Consider the following 21,361-nt stretch of genomic DNA (forward strand, 5'->3'; position numbering starts at 1 on the left):
ATTTACTTTATCCGTTCTAATGTTATTAGCGGAAATTAATGTTTATTTTATTATTTAAATAATTAAAAGTGATAATAAAATTATTAATTAATACATTATCCACTCAACTCAATAATAACAAAACAATCTTAATTGTTACAAAAATAAATAAATAAAATAAAATAAATAAATAAATTTGATTTGATACAAGAAAGGAGATGGGATGGAAAATGTCGGAAGGGCTGTTACGGAAATATAGTGTTTTTTAGCTAAGAATATGAGTGACAAAATGAAAATAATAAAAACAAATTATCATGATTATAATAATATTAATTAATTAATTAATTAAAATAAAATTATAATGCTTAAGGGTTGATTGGTTGACACGTAATCTTCCCCCCACCAATCACGGACCGGACATTTGAGTCACGGTTTCACTCGCCCGAGTCACAAACGTCGCGAATCAAGGGATCTTATTGGCTTACAGCTGCCAGCTTTTTAATTAAATTTAATATTTTTTTTATTATGGTTCCTTTGTTAATTTTGCCTTTTATTAATTTTTATTAAATTCACCCACCCAATATTTTATTAACCTTTTGGTAACAAAATTTAACCCATTTTTCTTTTTTACTCAATAGTTTAACTTTTTTTTTTTATAGTCAATTGAAAATTTTTAATTATTTGTAAAGTAATTTTTTAAAATAATAATTTACTTTTAGTTTTATTAAAAACAAAATTTAACCCTTCGAACCAAATCCCATAAATACCTCAATTTTCTAATTTTTTAAAATTTATTTATTGGAATTAAATTTTTTTTATAGAATTAAATATTTGTGACACATATTTAATTAAAGGGTATAGTATTTGCAATAATGGAAATAGATATATTTTAAATTATGTGTGATAAAAAATGACAAAAATATATTAAATAAATAATGAGCTGTTTTAAAAAAAAACAAAGTTCGTACCATTTATTACCAAAAATAAAAAATAAAAAAATAGAAAATAATTGTAATGTAATTATTGTTTCCTTTTTCTTTCCAGACAATAATTAAAAATTTCTAAAAATTCTGTTTTTCTCTCGTTTAATTATGGTACACGTGTCCTTTATAAACCAGCCAAAATTGCTTCCAAAGTATTGTACTTCTAAATAATAGCCGAAGCATTTATGTCCTGGAATAAAATAATTATTTTTTATTTAAATTACAAATTTTTAAATAATTTAATAATTTTAAAAATATAAACGGACAACACCAACCTAATTCAACTAATTAAGACATATAATTCAAACCCAGCTCAAATTTCAATTACGTGGATCTGAGATGTTATATGTCACCGAGCCAATCAGAGAATCGAGCTTCAATCCAAGCTTCTGTTATTTATTTTTAGTTGGTGGGTTGACTCCCGTGTAATAATAAATTAAAATTAAGTCGGGTATGTTTTTTTCAATGTATTTAGAGTTGGTCACGATTGATTCTCATTTTAAAATGGGTTAAACTCGATCGATCGTAATAACACGAGACCGACCTCTTAAAATCAAACGGCTGAAATTGATTTGAAGAATATTGATCTTTTGACAGCTCAACGCGTATTCGTAGGAATAAGCACAGGCGATCCGTACCGGATTCTCGTGAATGACAGAGAAGAAGCCTAAAATTCATGGGTCATGTGCAACCAGGCATCTGGGAGAATTTTGTTTTGTCAAAAGTAATTCCACGTGTAAATTAATTAAAATTAGTAATTACACGTGTAAATTATCCTATTGGTTAGCTCGTCTCACTATATTACACGCTGTATTTAAGTTTTTTTTTTAATATATATTAAAGATAAAACAAAATTTCAAAAGTATGCTCTTTTGGAATGCCCTCACGTGCATTTACATTTTTACCCCTCATCTTCATATGCATTTTACACATCATTAGGATTTATAATAAGCTAAAATAATTAAATTAATTATTTATATTTATAATTTAAAAAATAACAAAATAATTAATTTTTGGACATTGTAACCAAATAGAATAATGGCAGACTATAATTGTTTATATGACCTGATGATCCGACCAACCTGAAATATCTAGATTATCGAACCCAAATCATAAAAATTGGGTAAGGTCATATATATATATATATATATATTTTTTTTTCAGTTTGGGTTGTGTTAAATTTTTTTAAAAATAAAAAATTTGATTTCGATTTACGGGTTGACATTTTAACACAAAATAGGGATACAATCAACCCAACTANAATAATGGCAGACTATAATTGTTTATATGACCTGATGATCCGATCAACCTGAAATATCTAGATTATCGAACCCAAATCATAAAAATTGGGTAAGGTCATATATTTTTTTTTCTTTTCGATTTGGGTCGTGTTAAATTTTTTAAAAAATAAAAAATTTGATTTCGATTTACGGGTTGACATTTTAACACAAAATGGGGATACAATCAACCCAACTGTACCTAAGTTTAAAAAGATTAAGAATATTTAACGCTTATAACCAATGGTAGTGATGCGTTGTGACTGGTAAATGTTTGATATTTTAACTTTATGAGATTTTAGTTACTGATGTAACACGTGGNAACCAATGGTAGTGATGCGTTGTGACTGGTAAATGTTTGATATTTTAACTTTATGAGATTTTAGTTACTGATGTAACACGTACAGTGGATAAATAAATAAATAAATAAATATATATATATATATATTTAAAGTAATTATCCAATCTAACCAATTCCAAAAATAGAGAGTCGNAATAAATAAATATATATATATATATATTTAAAGTAATTATCCAATCTAACCAATTCCAAAAATAGAGTCGAAAAAAGGGGTAAAAACTAAATTTATTTAATTAAAAGGGGTAGGAAATAAATTTTGTAACTAAAAGGGGCTAACAACAAATTTTTTGTTAATAAAAGGGTTGAATTGCAACACGCCCATCAAGGCTTAAAATTTGGTAATCTTGGCATAGGTAAAAGTTTGCATTTTTAGGCTTTATTTTCACTCAATTACATCCCTTTTTACATAAATGAAAAGCTAATTGATGGATTTTGTAGGTAAAAAAAAAAAAAAAAAAAAAAAAAAAAAAAAAAAAAAAAAAAAAAAAACTCGTAAACCAACCTTATCATAAAAATTTATTTATTTAAATTTTTATTAATATTTGTAATAATTTAGTCCTATATATATTTGATTATTATTATTAAGACTTAAATAAAAACAAATATTACGAATATTTGTAGTTATGTACCATTAGCTGTTCTCCTCTATTTATTTATTTATTTATTTTAAAATNAAAAAAAAAAAAAAAAAAAAAAAAAAAAAAAAAAACCCTAATTTTCTAATCTTTTAAAAGCACAACAACAATGAATTGGGGCTTTTGAGCTGCCACCCATTCAATTAATTTCCCTCTCGCCCATGCATTGTCTCTAAATTACCTACATTCTTCTCTTTTTCAAATAATTATTGCCCCCATTTAAATGTGAATCCAATTTTGGGACCAAAAAATAAATTTTCAATTTTCAATTGTTTCCCATTTAGTTTCTTTTTAGTCCTTCATATTTCGAAAATTGCATGTTTGACCCTGAATTTGGCTTCTAATTTGTCTCTAACGTTCGAAATATGCTCTTCTCGAGACGTATAAACAAAAAGAGGAAGCAATCGGTCTTGAAGAGGATTCCGATATGCATACATGCTCGCATGGAAGAACCTAGCTGAACCGGATCAAGGATTCTAACCGAGTCCGACTTACCTTATTTGGCTGGCCCTCACCCCTTGACCGAGGTCAACCCGTATGTACTTTTTCCTTTCGTTCAGCGAGATAGCATACCATATTATTGGATTAAAATTATAGTGTATGTATACGTGTACTTTAAATTTAGAATATTGTGCGAATTTGGTTTTATATTTTTTTAATAAATAAAAGTTATCCATTAAAAAAAAATTAAAATTACTCTATTAATATATATATATATATTAAATGATGAAAAAAAAAACTCTCGGGAGGCACGAACAGATATAGTAAAGGCTTCTCTATCTCAACTCGACATATTTAAATTTTATCGACAAAAAATATTAATTTTAAAATTTTAAGAGTAGTTGGCATTGAACGTTCGGTGTGGATTAGATTGACAAAGGCGTTTGAGTTCACACAAGATGAGAAAACTAAAAAATAGCTTTCATTTAAAGCCTATGGTTGAATTTTGCAAACCCTTCGACCCACGGGACATAAATGCAAATATATTAATTTATAAGGGCGAGATTGCAAATAAAGTTGATAGCTTATAAAGCATAGGCCGTTTTACTTGGTGAAACTTATTTGTCATAGGCTTTATTATGCCTTTCCGATGTACGTCCCGTGTTTCCTGTGCTAATTTCAATATTTCGAGAGCGCTCGGTTTTATCATGCCGTTGGGAGATATGTTCGGTGTGTTCTTTGCTATTTTTAACGTTTCGAAAACGTTCGGTTTTAAATCTCGACTAGTTAAGTTATGCTTATATTAGGTTGTACATAAGGATGTTCATTCAACTCATAGAAGTCTCATCCCGAGCGGGGCGGGATTGCCCCATTTAGACGGAAAATTAGTTCAACAAATAATAAATTATAAAAAAATTATTTAACTCCAATTGTTTTAAAATAAAAAAAAAAAAAAAAAAAAAATACGGTGGGAAACTCGATCCCATCAATTCTCCGAGAGAAATCCCTATCCTAATCCTCGCTAATATAAATGAATAATTTTGCAGGGATGGGGACGGGAAAGGCTTCCGTGCCTATGCCCGTGCCCGTAGACATCCCTCCTATAAGATAACATGATACGCTTAGAACCCTTTCGCAACTAACTCTTATGCCTAGCTGCCAAGGTACGTCCCTAACNCCGTAGACATCCCTCCTATAAGATAACATGATACGCTTAGAACCTTTCGCAACTAACTCTTATGCCTAGCTGCCAAGGTACGTCCCTAACACAAGTTGTTTTATCAAAATGGAGTTATACTAACCTCAGATGGTTGAAACAAGGGTAGGAATGACTTAAGAAGGGTCGAAAACCTAGAAATCAGTATACTATTCGGATGTCGAGCTGCCGAGCCGCACTGCCAAGCTGAGCCGGGAGTGCAACGGAGCTGCCGATGGAGCCAAAACCGACGGGTTGCGAAGAACACTGACAGCACAGGGTCGGTTTACCTCTGGAAGCTAACTATTAAGACATTAATATCTTTGTTTTAACGTTAGACGTTCAAATTCTCCGCTTAAAACTGTGATTTAATTTTTTTAAAATACATTTAAACAATTTTATTATTTTATAATTTCCTCCCATTTTCGGAATGAAAACTTGAAAACGACACCGTATTAATTGACAAGTCATTTATTAAATTACCCACCGATTTATAGATGAGATTTTAAGAATTAGGTTCATAGACAACCTCATTAAATGATTTAATAAGTTAATTAGAGACTAATGACCTAAACTTAATTAATTAATTAGGTTAACCCCACAAGTTAATCAATTATTTATGATGTGAGGTTGATTGACCTATGTTATTTATTTGCCTCGTCCGAATTATATTTTAAATTAAAGTACCTCTCGAGCAATGATTGTTTTAATCACAAATTAAGATTAATATTTTTCGTAATTAAAGAAAAAAATATGAACCCGAGTCATGTCATGTGATGTTGCGTTATACACTGTTATAATAGATCTCGTCAAAATATCAGATAACCGTATTGATTGTATACAGAAAACAGTAAGTAACAATCATGTATTTGCGTTTATTAGACCCGAGCAAGAAAAAAAAAACGTTTTACTTGTTAGATATATCAGTTTCCTCAAATAATTTTAATACGACGTGAAATATCTCCTACATTCTAAGATTTAGGGTCTACACGGGTTGGGTTGAAAATTTAGGGTTCGTTGGACTAATGACTCGAATGACCTGAATAGAGTTCACAACGTATTCGACGTTTTATTTTCATATTAGGTTGGATTAGGTCGTCGAGTTATTCATTTTTTTAATTATTAAAAAAATTATATTTATCCATAATACATGTTACATTAATAACTAAAGTCTCATAAAACTCAAATATTGAACATTCACGAGTATTATTAAGATTAGTTACAAATATCAAATATTCTTAATTTTCGTGACGATCTTAAAAGCCGGGTTGGGTTGAACTCAATTTTCGGGTTACCTGATANTGTTACATTAATAACTAAAGTCTCATAAAACTCAAATATTGAATTAGTTACAAATATCAAATATTCTTAATTTTCGTGACGATCTTAAAAGCCGGGTTGGGTTTAACTCAATTTTCGGATTACCCGACCAAAAAGGCTTCAACTCACGAACCGAAACGAATTTTTGATTTTTAAAAAATTATGTAAAGTTTTGTTTTTCGCATTGTCACCGAAAAAATGTATAATGTGCAACATTATAGATATTTATATTATAAATTACGATTATTAAATCGAACGTCAAATTTGGAAGTGTCTCGGTTCGTGTAATACACAATTTTAAGAACACGAACTCGGAAATCTTTATGAAGGATAGAGAGNTGTATAATGTGCAACATTATAGATATTTATATTATAAATTACGTATATTAAATCGAACGTCAAATTTGGAAGTGTCTCGGTTCGTGTAATACACAATTTTAAGAACACGAACTTGAAAATCATTATGAAGGATAGAGAANAGATATTTATATTATAAATTACGATTATTAAATCGAACGTCAAATTTGGAAGTGTCTCGGTTCGTGTAATACACAATTTTAAGAACACGAACTCGGAAATCTTTATGAAGGATAGAGAGTCGAGACTCGAGATTTTTAAAACAATAATAACAATAATAGAGGCATATTATAAGATGACCCAATTGTTTCCAACTAACATAAATTGTGCACATGGGAAGTCATTTTAGAACCACCAAAAATTAAATTAATTTTATTTTTGCAAAAAAAATAATTATAATTATAATAATAAATAAATAAATAAATNATGACCCAATTGTTTCCAACTAACATAAATTGTGCACATGGGACGTCATTTTAGAACCACCAAAAATTAAATTAATTTTATTTTTGCAAAAAAAATTATTATAATTATAATAATAAATAAATAAATAAATAAAAAGAGTACTCCGATTTGGCACCAATCATTTGGAATTTTACAAAAATGCTTGAAAATTCTAATCATTGGATCATGTGTGGGTGCAAAATAGTTTTTTTGGGTGTTTCTGGCTCCATATTTTGACACGTGTACTGATGTTTTCATCGTGTGGTGTAGATTTGATCAAATGCTTCTCCCTAGGTGATCCTCATCATGCATGCAAAAAGGCTTAGTTTGATTGGGTATTGACCATTTAGCCATCTTGCATGTTTCTTCCATGTGCTATATATATATATATATATGCACCAACTTTAACTACCCGAACCATAAGTGTTAGATTGGGTTGAATTTTGTATAAATTAAAATTTTGATTCGGTTTGAGGGTTGACTATTTATAGTCGAGTCAACCTTACCAACTAGAACATAGGGTTACAATCAAACTCAACCTAACCCTACCCTACTTTTAAAAAATTAAGAATGTTTGTAACCGATACTAGTGATGTGTTGTGACTTGTAAATGTTTGATATTTGAACTTTATAAATTTGTAGTTATTAATGTAACATGTATTATAGATAAGTAAGATTTTTTTAAAATAACATTAAAAAAAACAACCCGACAATCCAACTCAACCCAACAAAAAAAATAGGGAGTTGATTTGGGTTGTTAACTCTACACGAGTTACTCGAGTCACCAATCCAACTAACTCAAAAATTCAACTTGACCCTTAGTTCATGTGTCAATGAACCAATCAGTTGTATTTAACTGAGTATGTGACTATGTGACCCTTAAAGGTGAAATTAGATATTGAAATTCTATTTTAATGTTTCGAAAATGGGGTAAAAGTGTAAAATTTAAAAATATTTGGACTAAATAAAAATTAAATTCAAAGTTTAAGATTAAAAATATAATATTTTAAAATTTATGGACTAAATAGAAAGGTAGGAAAAGATAATATTTTAAAATTTATAGACTCATCCGAATAGAATTAAAATAAAATAAAATAATTCGAATTTTCCGTCGTCATCATTATTATTTTAATATTATTTTTTTTAGCATTTCGTTTATTAGGCAGAGATTTGCGGATAGAAGAAAGTGGGCCCAACTTCCCCTGCTTAATTGCTAATATCCGGGCCACGTCATCGCCAACGCCAACCCGACAACGTGGTCGAAACTCGGGCCCACCCCGGTCCACATAAATGCGCATAGGAATCGGGTCACGTGGCCAACCCGGTTCGCGTTCAAACTTCTCCACGTCGGCCCCACTCTCTCTTGCTTTCCCTCTTGCCACGTCATTTCCTAACGTAAGAACATTTTAAAAATAAATAGAAAGAAATGACACATGTCAAGGAGTGATTGGCGGAAGTTCCACTGTCACTTATACCAAACCAAAATATTTAAAAAATTCCATCACTAAAATTTATCTAAAAGGACACGTGGAAGCCTCCGTATGGTCTGTAATAGCATAATCGTGACCGACAGATCTTATCTAAAAAGCAAAATATTTTAAAATTTTTGTAATACTCCTCGAATTATGGAACTATTTAGGTTGGCTTACGAATCAAATTCTTATTGACATTTAATATTATTTATTAAAAAAACCCATTAAAAATATTAATTAATATTTAATAAATAAAAAACTTATCCTCCACTTACACTAAATTAAAATATGATAAATAATTACTACTAAAAAATAATTTTAAAATTTGTTTTTTTATTTGAATTATTATTTTAATTGATTTCATGTATTTTTGTTAAGAATGAGATAGAAAATATAATTGGGAAGGTGTGTATTATCATTGATATTGATATCCTTTAAATAGGATACAAACTAGTACAAATGAGGAAAATATAAAATAATTAAATACCAGAATAAAATAAAATATACTATAAATCAAATCATAAATAAAGAATATTATGATATAATAACTGAGGTATATTCTATAAATAATATATACTCTACATATTATATCTCAATAATTTTAAATAATAATATTATTTTTTAATTACATTTTTTTATTAAGAAATTTTGATTTACTCTGCACGGCTGGACCAGGTGGAGATTTGTCTCGAACAAGGCTGTAAATCTCCGTTTAAATGAGAATTGAGAGAAAGTGGAGAGAGATTTGACCTAAACGAGATTAGGGATAAGGATCGTATTCCGCAGCCACTATCTACTCAATTTTTCAGCATGAAATTTCCAACTCGATCCTCACAAATTTTTCAGAGGGATCTTCAAAATTTTCGTAAGATGAAGATTAAAATAAAAGATGGAGAAAGGCTTTCACGTCTTCGTCCCACCTTTTGGCTATTTCTAACGTCCCTTTCAAACACCAGAACCCGCTCATACTCAGATAGCATTGCTGCCAACGGGCAGGTTCTCGTCCTCTTCCCACCCTTTGGCTATCCCTAACGTTGTTTGTGTTTGAAACATTAACACAAATAACAAAAACCATTATTGGAACATATTATAATTGATATCAAATGTACTTTGACTTCAAGTGACAATAATGTTTACATTAAATGATGGAAGTTATAGTTCAAATTAGGTTAAATGTAGGTATAATTTTATTTAAAAAAATTAATTTTAGTCCTTAATTAATAAATATTCCATATATTTTAACATCTTGATTTTAGTTTTTTCTAACCAAATTTAATTAATAATTTAATATTTCAATTTTTAAAAATTTACATTTAATTTTTAGAAAATATAGTTATTTTCTTAAACATATAATTGATATTTAAGCCAAATTTCCAAAAATAAATAAATAAAGTCATTAAAATTTTTTAAAACAACTTATTATAAAAGTATATAATTCATTAATAATATTATATAAACCTCTATATTTTATAGGTTATGTTTTANTATAATTGATATTTAAGCCAAATTTCCAAAAATAAATAAATAAGTCATTAAAATTTTTTAAAACAACTTATTATAAAAGTAACGTATATAATTCATTAATAATATTATATAAACCTCTATATTTTATAGGTTATGTTTTGTATTATTAATTGTGCAATAAATAATACACCTGTCAGGTGGTATATAAATTTATTATTTAACATATTATTGATTTAGTACGGAAATTTTGGATATTATAATGAAAGTTGCATAATATATTTTTTAAGTCATGAACCTCTTTCTTTGTATTTCTTGTGTTTAAATTTATATGCTACAGACATTCAAGTAGATTTGATCAAATTATCTTGTGGAGTAATTTAAATTACGGGTTTAGAAATGAGTTTTTTTTACTCTTGANGATATTATAATGAAAGTTGCATAATATATTTTTTAAGTCATGAGCCTTTCTTTGTATTTATTGAGTTTAAATTGATATGCTACAGACATTCAAGTAGCTTTGATCAAATTATATTATGGAGTAATTTAAATCACGGGTTTAGAAATGAGTTTTTTTTACTCTTGATATTGATTATCAAGGTAATCCGATCCGAAACTTTCCATTGAGTTAATTTCTTATCGTTTTTGGGGTTCTTTGATAATTCAGATTGATCTCGTTCTTTAACAACGATTTTAGAAATGAGTTTCATAATAATTACTTTTAAACTTATAGTTTTGGACGGAAACTATTAATATTTTATTTTTAAAATAACATTTTAGTATTAAAAAATATGGTTTAAAAAATACATTTAAATTTTTAAAAAATTCAAAGCTAATTTTTAAATTTTTTAAAACGTTAAAATATACTACCATGTTTTAAAAAATATTCATAAATTTAGAAAATAACGTAAAAAAATTTTAAGATAATCTATGAGGAATCGAATAGACGGTTTTCATTCATATATTGACGATATATATATTAACATAGTATTAATAGTAAGTGTAATGTATTAATAAAAAAATTTAAATTTAACAGTATTTTTTTAGCAAACAATTAACGTAAAAACATTTTTTAATTTTTTTAAAAATTTAAAAATATTATTGAAATTGAGAGTATATTTTAGAGATAAACTTAAAAATTTAAGAATATTTTATTTAATTTAATGTATAATAAATAAATAAATAAATAAAAGGTGTACTAAAAAATTGAAAGGTAAAAGGCATTTAGATCATTAAAATCGCTAAAATTGAGGAACATATTTTTGTATCAACACGAGTTCCCGTGATGTCACTAAATATACGATTTTTAGCTTCAGTGTCCCTATGATTGAGCTACTGAAAAAAAAAATGTGCATCTTATTGGTAAATAGAGTGACTTCAATTTTTTTAATATTTTCTCAAATATTTTACCCTCAGGATCACTTTCATTCATATGTATCCTTCATTTACTCGAGTGTCACCTGTGGCCACCAGTCTTGATTCGTCCCTGAACCACGTCCTACTAAGAAATGTACAACTCTGATATCATTTGTAACGTGACTATATTGCAGTAAATGCAAGAAAATATTTGACTATCAAGTGTTGAATTCGAATTCCAAACCCTCGCAGTACTTATTTACTATCGGTCTCATAGAGACCGATAAATATATCAATTTACTATGCCAATTTTACTTATTAAAAAATAATATAAATAATATATTGCAGTAAATGCAAGAAAAATTACCCATAAATATATCAATTTACTATGCCATTTTTACTTATTAAAAAATAATATAAAAATCTCCATAATTTCATTAATTTTAATAATATCGAGATTAAAGTTCCACTAGACACAAATAATAATAATAATAATAATACATTGCGTGGGAAGCACGTCAGCCACTATTTTCCACGTAGGATTTGATTTCGTCTAAGATCTTCTAAAGTTGGTATCCACGTACACATATGTTCATCATTAATAATTTATTACAAAATCAAATCATGTCCAACTTTATTTTGTATTATTATTATTATCATTGTTTTATAAATTAAATATTATGTTCGTAGCCTACGTGAGTTACAAAATGAGTGTTTTAGACGTCTTCCTTCGAGAGTTTTTAAAGACAGTGGTGAACGATACAGATTTGTCGACATTGCGACTCGTTCCTCGAGTTAGAGGTTGTTATAGGAGTTGCTCTCTGGTACGATATGCATAAATGACTCGACATGGATACGAGAGCGTTTGTGCCTCAATAATACTCAAATGGATGGATGTTCAGATTGTCTCAAATATAAAGTTGACTTATGAGTCAGTTCTCGAAAAACATGTTCGAGCGAGTAATAAAGGCCAATGTCATCTCGAGATTTGGGATAAAATCACAATTAAGATGACAAGATGAGAAACGCTGTAGGACTTTGACTTAGAGTAGAGGCAAGTTGGCTAGAGCTGCAAACGAGTGAACATGCTCGTATCGGCGACATGTACTGTCAAACAAAACTTAGTTTTCGCAGGAGTTGTGTTCGGTCGACGAGATGAAGGAAAACCTTGTCTAGGGTTCGTGTTAGAATCATCACGCTGCATGATTTGAAAAGTACGACTGTGACGGTTGGTATTGAAAATTTTCGATAATTAATTATATAATATTTTTAGAATTCATTTACTTATTAGCACAAATCTTCCCATGAATGGATATTAAAATATATATTTATAATAATAATAATAATAAATAAATAAATAAACCAACCAACTGGAGGGGTTGCGTTGAAAAAANAAAATAATAATAAAAAAAAAATAAATAAACCAACCAACTGGAGGGGTTGCGTTGAAAAAAGCGAGAAATTCATAAATTAGTTTGGCGGTTGGGAGCTTCCGTCCCTCTGATTTTGCCGCGATATGCTAGCCATTGTTGCTCTCCTACAACTCCGTTCCTCTTTCAACTTCTTTCTCTCTCATTTTTTCAGCATTTTTTCGTTCGATTGTAAGCTCGCAGAATCGGAAACAGGTACGGTTTTGAATTTCTCATCTCCCGTATGTATTGTGATCGTTTCTAGCTAGGGTAAAATTTTGTGTTTGTTAAGAGAAAAATTTCTCCCAAATACCTCGCGCTGTTGCAAGATGTTTACAATGAGTGAATTTTTGCCGATTTTTGTTAATTGATTCTATGTATCTTCATTCTGCAGTTGGATTAGGTGAGCGAGGGATTTTTTTTTTCGACGTGGTCTATTTGAAGATTTCTAGGTACATTTCAACGTTTCATTTCTCCGCGTGGTTTTAGATTTTTTTATTTTTTATTTTTTTTTTATTGTTGTTGAGAAATGAATGGAAACTGTCGGTGCCGGCATTGACTCGCCCTTGCTGCGATATTTGAGGAGATTGAATGTTCTGTAAATTTAGGAGAAACGAAATGAGCATCTAAAGAGGTTATTTAGGTGTTCGGAGTGTAGAATTAGAAAATTTGTGGATTATTGTTGTTCATGTGGCTGAAAATAATTATATTTTGAAGAAGAATGGAGAAGATAGCTTAAAAGGCCTGAAAATGTTCATATGTTGAACGGCTTAAGTTTTTGAGGTCATGGCTAGGAAAGTACATGACACTTTAAGCCAACAATTATACATGGAACGACCAAGAGTTGTTACGGATGTCCGAATTACTGCAGATCATGGTGTGAGTGATGTTTGTGTACAGACGGGTGAGGTATTTTCTCCCCAGTTTGTGCGAGATCGAGCTGCTTTAAGAAGGTTGTCGGATGTGAGTGATGGAGATCAACAACAGCAGCCGCAAAAGAGAACAGGTCTTGCTTTAAATCCGAGCAGCCAACTCGTATATGAGGATCTCAGTGGAATTCTTGGACTCAAGAGGATGAATTCTGAAAGCAGTTCAGAATTATCATCAATGCCCGCGAATGCTTATGCATTTGAAAGGGATAACAAGGTTTATCCTAACAACACAAGCAAATATCAGCGGGAATATAGTGCTACTGGACAAGCATCTGGTGCATATGCTGNTCTCATCAATGCCCGCGAATGCTTATGCAGCTGAAAGGGATAACAAGGTTTATCCTAACAACACAAGCAAATATCAGTGGGAATATAGTGCTACTGGACAAGCATCTGGTGCATATGCTGATGAAATTAACCGAGGAGTTCAATTTGACCCCTCAACACTGGCCTTGTATGCAATGGAATCACCTCATTCATGTTATCCTTGTGGGGCTGGATTGGGAGATTTCCCTGTCACTGGCAAGATGAAATTTCTCTGTAGTTTTGGAGGTAGAATATTACCAAGGCCTAATGATGGGAAGCTTAGATATGTAGGTGGAGAAACACGCATTATATCCATTAGGAAAAACATCTCGTGTGAACAACTTATCAGAAAGACATACGCTGTCTGTAAGTATGTCCACACTATAAAGTACCAGCTTCCTGGTGAAGATCTCGATTCACTTATCTCTGTTTGTTCTGATGAGGATCTTCATCATATGATTGAGGAATATCATGAGCTGGAAAACGCAGGGAGTTCTCAAAGACTCAGAATAATTCTTGTTTCTACAAATGATTGTTGTGAGAGTCCTACTTCTATTGAAGGAAGGGTGGTTCAACCAATTGATGTTGATTATCAATATGTTGCGGCTGTAAATGGTATGCTAGACCCAAGTCTTCAAAGGAGCTCTAGTGGACAGAGTTTCACAAGCCAGACTAGCCAGGTGGGAACCATATCAGATCCTAGTCCCAATTTTTGTACTGTTTCTTCACATGCTACAGACTTAAAAGATGCCAATTCACCTATACCAAATTTGGCAGGAATGTTTCCTAGACCTGGTGGTCAATTGTTAATACCCATTCAAATCCCACGCAAGTCATTTAATCAAACACCTTTATTTTCTCCGGTTACAGTAATGCAAAAAGATTTTAAGAACGTGGATCCAACATACGCAGAAGATGCTAGAAACTTCACTCCATTTGTTGCAGAAAAACGTCCATGTGATACGGTTTATTATGGTGATGCAATGGGCCGTCACAATAACCTTTACCATGGTTCTCCGCTGATGAATTATCATCATGAAAAATCTACAGTGGAAACTGATGAGAAATACAAAGTTCATGATGTTCATTTCCCACAAAGCTCCAGCGAAGATTTTGTGCCTGCAACTTACTGGGATCAAAGTGATACACATTCAATCAAAACTCTGCTAAAGGAACGGGCAGTTAATTATGAACAGCTATACTCGGATGCCGAATATTTGATGCAGTTAAGATCTGGAACCACCCACATGAGACAAACAATGATGCATTCACATTCTGAGCCCCTACTAAAGGAACAGGATCAAAAGTTGAAACATGGAGGAGCCTATCCACTGAACTCATTCAATGATAGTGATCAATTATATTCAATGGCAATGTCAAGTTCCTTTCAGGATTTCCAAACGATATGGAAACAGAGAGTTGGCGGGGAATTTCAAGATGCCAAGTATGAGAAACATGGAAAGTTGGCGTCTGGTAGTGAGAATGAAGGATACGAAGAATGCAATTTTGCTGAAAAAAAGGTTAATTTCAATGGAAGTATTTATGTCCCATCACTTAATGGTGATGAAAAATACAAATACTTGCAACATGTTGACTACCAACAAAATGGTTACCCCCCGCTAGAGGTACGAAGCCTTGGAGGTAGAACTTCTGCAGAACGAGGGTTTGAATTAGAAAAATCTGCAGATGTCGTGGATGGCCCCTCCCTCATTTACCGTTTAGAAACAACTGCTCCAAAAGTTTTCGAGGAGAGCCAATATTCTGTCGAGGATCAACGGACCACTTCTGATATAGTAAGGAGCCAACCATTTTCTTGCGCATCTTCTGATCTACTACCTCTTACAACTCAAGCTTTGTGCGACAGAAAGATCATAAATCAGGAACCAGTAAGTGTATCTCTTTTTTAAAATAATAATGTTTCTTTTAGGCTTCCATTTAGATGAGCTAACTATCTCTTTTTGTTATTATCAGACATGGGATAGTTCTGCTTTAGGTAGAGATGTTTCTCTAGGCGATGAGAACTTCGTAACCTGTAATTACCGTAAGGTTGCAGACCATAGTAGAAAAAAGAGCAATCTGGATGATTCTCTGTTTATCAAATCATCAAATTCAGATGATTTTCATAGCAATGAGGACGTGGGATTAGCAGTAATAGTTGAAGATGTAACTCATAGTATACCTCCCGACATACCCTTAGCTTCTGGAGTTATCCCACGGGTTGAAAATGAGGCCAGTGATGACTCTCCATCTTCAAGAGGACATGATGCTCATATTCCTAGTACAGAAACTGACCATGAGGTACACTTTTCCTGTGAATATCAACTTTTGTGCCAGTATTCCAGTTCATTAGTATTTAATCCAATAGTCCATTTTTTCAGGATGCAGACAGTATTCTTAGTTCTAGGGATGAATCAATGAGCGAGGCAGCAATAGCTGAAATTGAAGCCGGCATCTATGGCCTGCAGGTTCGGAGCTTCTCTACTTTATCACAACATATGCACCTTTCCGTATGGATTTAATTCTCATATATAACATCTATTGAATTCTTTCGTCCACTTAAGGTACCTCTAACTTTTTGAAATCATGTCGACCTTGTGGTAATAACGATCTTTGTAAAATATGCATCGCTGGATGTTGTTGTAATAGTATTGAGCATTTTCCACGCACACTTGCCATTTGTGCTTAATAACTCTTTCTTGTTGGTTAGAAAAAAACATCTAAGCCCGTGGATGAGAATTTTGCAATTTTAGCATAAAGACGATGGTAGCTGTGAGATCACACATCGGTTGGAGAGAAGAACGAAGCATTTTTTATAAGGGTGTGGAAACCTCTCTCTAGCAGACGCGTTTTAAAAACCTTAAGGGGAAGCTCGGAAGGGAAAGCCCAAAAAGGACAATATCTGCTAGCGGTGGGCTTGGACTGTTGCAAATGGCATCAGAGATAAACACCGGACGATGTACCAGTGAGGAGGCTGAGCCCCAAAGGGGGGTGGACACAAGGCGGTGAGCCAGCAAGGACGTTGGGTCCCAAAGGGGGTGGATTGGGAGGTCCCACATTGATTGGAGAGGGGAACGAGTGCCAGTAGGGACGCTGGGCCACAAAGGGAGGTGGATTGTGAGATCCCACATCGGTTGGGGAGGAGAACGAAGCATTCTTTATAAGGTTGTGGAAACATCTCCCTAGCAGGCGTGTTTTAAAACCTTGAGGGAAAACTCAGAAGGGAAAGCCCAAAGAAGACAATATATGCTAGCGGTGGACTTGGGCTGTTAATAGTGGATTGAGTGGAAAGTTCACCTTGTTGGTCACGAATTATTTTGTTTCTGTACCATCTACCTATCGAGAGTGTGAACTATTAGTATTTGAAGTCTCTTACCTTTCTTCAATCTCCGAAGTTCGCATTATGTTTAATTGATCGATTCATATGTTGATATGCAGATCATAAAGAATGAAGATCTTGAAGAACTGCAAGAATTAGGATCTGGGACGTTTGGCACAGTTTTTCATGGAAAATGGAGGGGAACGGATGTTGCTATTAAGAGAATAAAAAAGAGTTGCTTCTCAGGAAGTTTTTCTGAGCAAGAAAGACTGGTGGGTTTCACATAACTTTGAAAATTTCTTTTTAAATGTATAACCAATTCCAGTGTTCAAGGGCTTCTTAAGATATTGGTTATGAAAATTATCACAGAAAGTTACAAAATTTCGCCTGCAGTTTCAAAGAAAAAGCTGCACCTTTTTATTTTCTCAAATGCATTTCAATAATGATTAGGCCTATGAACATGCTTCCTACAATCTAATTCCTCCAACTTTTCACAAATGGGACCAAAATCTCACTGTTTGCTTAGACTAGAGATTTCTGGAGAGAAGCAAGGATTCTATCGACTCTTCACCATCCGAACGTGTTGGCTTTTTATGGAGTGGTTCCTGATGGACCTGATGGAACGTTGGCAACTGTAACGGAGTATATGGTAAACGGGTCATTAAGGCATGTTCTTTTAAGAAAGGATAGGTAAATTTTTCTAACTTCACTTTTCTTTTTTTCTCTTCTTTTTTGTGAAAAGGGATTTGAACCTTTAGCATTCTCTGTGCAGAGTGCTTGATCGTCGGAAAAGGCTTATGATTGCAATGGATGCAGCTTTTGGCATGGAATATTTGCATATGAAAAACATTGTTCATTTTGATCTGAAGTGTGATAATTTGTTGGTCAACTTGAGGGATCCTGAACGACCCATATGCAAGGTAATTGTCAACACAGCTAACATCTCACGCCCGACAATGTTTCCAATACCATATTATTTGAGATGCTGTTGAGGATAATTAAGGCCGGTTGATAGACATTTTGTTTTTTTTATGATTATGCTACTTTACTCGCAGAGTTTTAAGCCAAATTTTAGAAGTAAGACCAAGTTTTTAAGAACTTTGTTTTCCATTTTAAAATTTTGCTTAGTTTTTTAACACATTTTAAAAACAAAAAACAAAATTGATTATCAACAGGGAGGCATGCGAACGAGTGGGAGGCATGCGAACGAGTAAGATGGAAAAATTTCGACCCTGTTTATAAGCTTAGGAGTTAAAACTTTCTAAATGAGTTATTTTTAGTTTCCTTTGACTAGTTGAAATTCATATTTAATATCTGAGTCACACTGAGCTCGTTTGTGGATCATTTGATGTCTTTCAGGTTGGAGATTTTNATGAGTTATTTTTAGTTTCCTTTGACTAGTTGAAATTCATATTTAATATCTGAGTCACACTGAACTCGTTTGTGGATCATTTGATGTCTTTCAGGTTGGAGATTTTGGGTTGTCGAGAATTAAGCGCAACACACTTGTTTCTGGAGGTGTGCGTGGAACTCTTCCATGGATGGCACCAGAATTGTTAGATAGTGGCAGTTCTAAGGTCTCTGAGATGGTACGTTACTTAAAATCAAAGAGCTTTTACGTTTTTTCAATCCAATCAAGTCATGTAAACATTGCGTTAAGTAGGTTTAGATCAAAAGATGATAACATCCCACACTATCAGAACTTTTCATCATTTTTCTTTCTAATAGGTTGATGTTTTCTCATTCGGTATTGCAATGTGGGAGATTTTGACTGGCGAGGAGCCATATGCCAACATGCATTGTGGTGCCATCATTGGTAACTTTCTCTCCTAGGCTCCTTTTTTTAATACCTTCTCAAAAGAGTAATACTTCACATGAAAATTTCTTTCATCCTTCTTTACTCCTTGTCTCTTCTTTCTCTATACTTAATATCATTTCGACCACACTTGATTAACCATTGCAAAATCTTGTCATCGATCGATATATACGGATCTTATTTGTCACATCTACGTTATTTTAGTGAGAATGATTTGTTTATAAGTGTTTTATTAAGTGTGGTTTTTGTATAATCATTAATCTTACACATTTTAACAAAATTTTAATATTATTAACAAAAATGCTATTAAGCATTTTAAACCGTGTCTTATTTCTTTAATCATCATCTCGAGTTGTGTTGTTCAAATTGTTTTATAATTTGGTGGGCAGGTGGAATTGTAAGTAATACTCTTAGACCACCAATCCCAAAACGCTGCGATACTGAATGGAAAAAGCTAATGGAAGATTGTTGGTCACCTGAACCTGCAGCGAGGCCATCGTTCACCGAGATAACGAATAGACTTCGCAGCATGTCGGTAGCACTCCAGATCAGAAAGAGGCCAACTGTAGGTAGTAGATGAAACATGTAAGTCACCATTCTTGTGAATTGGAAAAAGGAGAAAAGAAAGAAAGAAAGAACTCAAGCTTGAGCTTAAGCTATTGTATGTAATTAATTAACTGGCTTGCTCAATCAGCTGAAACAAGCCAAAGATCTAACTTTTATGAAGCTGATATCCAAAAATCTGTAGATATTGTTAACTTTAATGCTAAAATTTCTTACTGCTGCATTATCCTTATTTCAACAATAATCTAACTAATAATGATTCTTATCGAGACAATCGTATTTACTTAAGTAGATACGCCATTCAATACTTGAACCTGCTTGGATCACATCTAGACAAATCGAAGCGGGACGAAGGGCAATGACACGAAATGCACGACGCGGGAGAAAAATATGGGTACGTATATTTTCAGACAAACCCGTTACACTAAGACCCACAGAAACACGTATGGATTCAAGGAAAGGATCCCCGAAGAGAGCTGGCTAAATGGGATGAGGCATGGATTATATTTTTCATCTCTTCTCTACCTTATTCGAATTCAAATTTATTATTATAATAATAAATAAATTGTTAATGACTAAATTTATTATTCAAGTGAATGAATTAAAAAAAAAAACAAGTGAATAGAATTTGAAGACGAAAAGTCCATCACTAAATTCAATTTTATCCTATTTAAAGATGGGAAAAAAGAACAGTACAACCTGAAGCTGACTAAGCTTTACAATAAGCTGATGTGGCACGTTTCAGCTTTACTATAAGCTGACAGGGCAAAATGACTAGGTAAAAAAGAAAGCTGACATGGCATTCAAATAAGGAAAACATAATTCTCCCCCTCCCGTCGCCGTCGCCGGTACCTCTCCCTCCCTTCACTCGCCGTCAACTCCGCCATCCGGCGCAGATCGTACGCTCAAAAACTTAACAGATGAGAAGCTTTGAACCTGCTGGAGGTTTTGGGGCGGCGGCGGCGGCCATGGCGGTCTGGAACTCGAGCCGCTTCGATTCGTAAACCCTAGAAGCTTCCTCAGCCGTATTGTAAGTTCCGAGCCAAATACGAGCTCTCTTGAAGGGATCTCGAATTTCAGCCGCCCATTTCCCCCATTTTCTCTGCCTCACGCCTCTGTATCGGCAGGCCGTTCCTCTGTTCGTGAAGGATTTGTCGCCATTGTTGCTGTCCTGAGAAGAGCTCCGAGAGATTTCATCATCGATCGATTTTGAAGCGCGAGAAGGAAAATTGGGGAAGTGAATTTCGCGCACGATGCGCTTCGATTTTGAAGATTTTGTTTCGTCTCTTTCGTTTTCGCTGGAAGATGAATCTGTTCCATCAGGATCGCTGCAGATTACGCGGATTTTTCTACTCATTTTCTGTTCTTCCAAAGGATTTCGACTCGATTTTTTTTTTTTTTTTTTTTTTNTTTTCAATAACATTTTTGAACCGTTAGGTGTTTAATACGGGTGGTTCAGGCAATTTTGGAGGAGAATATTTCCTTTTAGATGCCGCATCAGTTTTTTTTTTATCTTTCTTTCTTTTTTTCTTTTCTGACCAATGAGCTTTTTTCCATAATATTTCTCAACTTATTTATTTCATAAATTCTTTTTTTTTTTTTTTTTTTTAATTCATGGGGTAAGGTGTAACTTTTCCGAAATTATGATAGTTTTCGCTAAAATAATTTAACATGGGATTTAAGTTATATATAATAATAAGTAATCGAATTATTTTATTTATTGAGTTATGGAGGAAT

General features: G+C 32.5%; 2 protein-coding genes across 2 annotated transcripts; one reads left to right on the forward strand and one right to left on the reverse strand.

Annotated features, from left to right (window-relative positions):
- The first annotated feature begins 12,751 nt into the window (after positions 1-12,751).
- Positions 12,752-19,845, forward strand: LOC111799828. The gene is made up of 12 exons (XM_023683305.1): positions 12,752-12,906; positions 13,085-13,142; positions 13,408-13,897; positions 14,019-15,814; positions 15,900-16,226; positions 16,307-16,393; positions 17,364-17,516; positions 17,771-17,934; positions 18,017-18,164; positions 18,711-18,833; positions 18,973-19,060; positions 19,450-19,845. The coding sequence occupies exons 3-12, from the start codon at positions 13,477-13,479 to the stop codon at positions 19,638-19,640; spliced, it is 3,498 nt and encodes a 1,165-aa protein (XP_023539073.1). The 5' UTR covers positions 12,752-12,906; positions 13,085-13,142; positions 13,408-13,476; the 3' UTR covers positions 19,641-19,845.
- A 434-nt stretch (positions 19,846-20,279) lies between these two features.
- LOC111800730 (ethylene-responsive transcription factor ERF118-like) lies at positions 20,280-21,063 on the reverse strand. Its single transcript, XM_023684548.1, has one exon. The coding sequence runs from the start codon at positions 21,045-21,047 to the stop codon at positions 20,538-20,540; it is 510 nt and encodes a 169-aa protein (XP_023540316.1). The 5' UTR covers positions 21,048-21,063; the 3' UTR covers positions 20,280-20,537.
- Between the last annotated feature and the right edge of the window lie 298 nt (positions 21,064-21,361).

Source organism: Cucurbita pepo, chromosome LG08 (assembly GCF_002806865.2).
Source record: "Cucurbita pepo subsp. pepo cultivar mu-cu-16 chromosome LG08, ASM280686v2, whole genome shotgun sequence".
Taxonomy (NCBI): domain Eukaryota; kingdom Viridiplantae; phylum Streptophyta; class Magnoliopsida; order Cucurbitales; family Cucurbitaceae; genus Cucurbita; species Cucurbita pepo.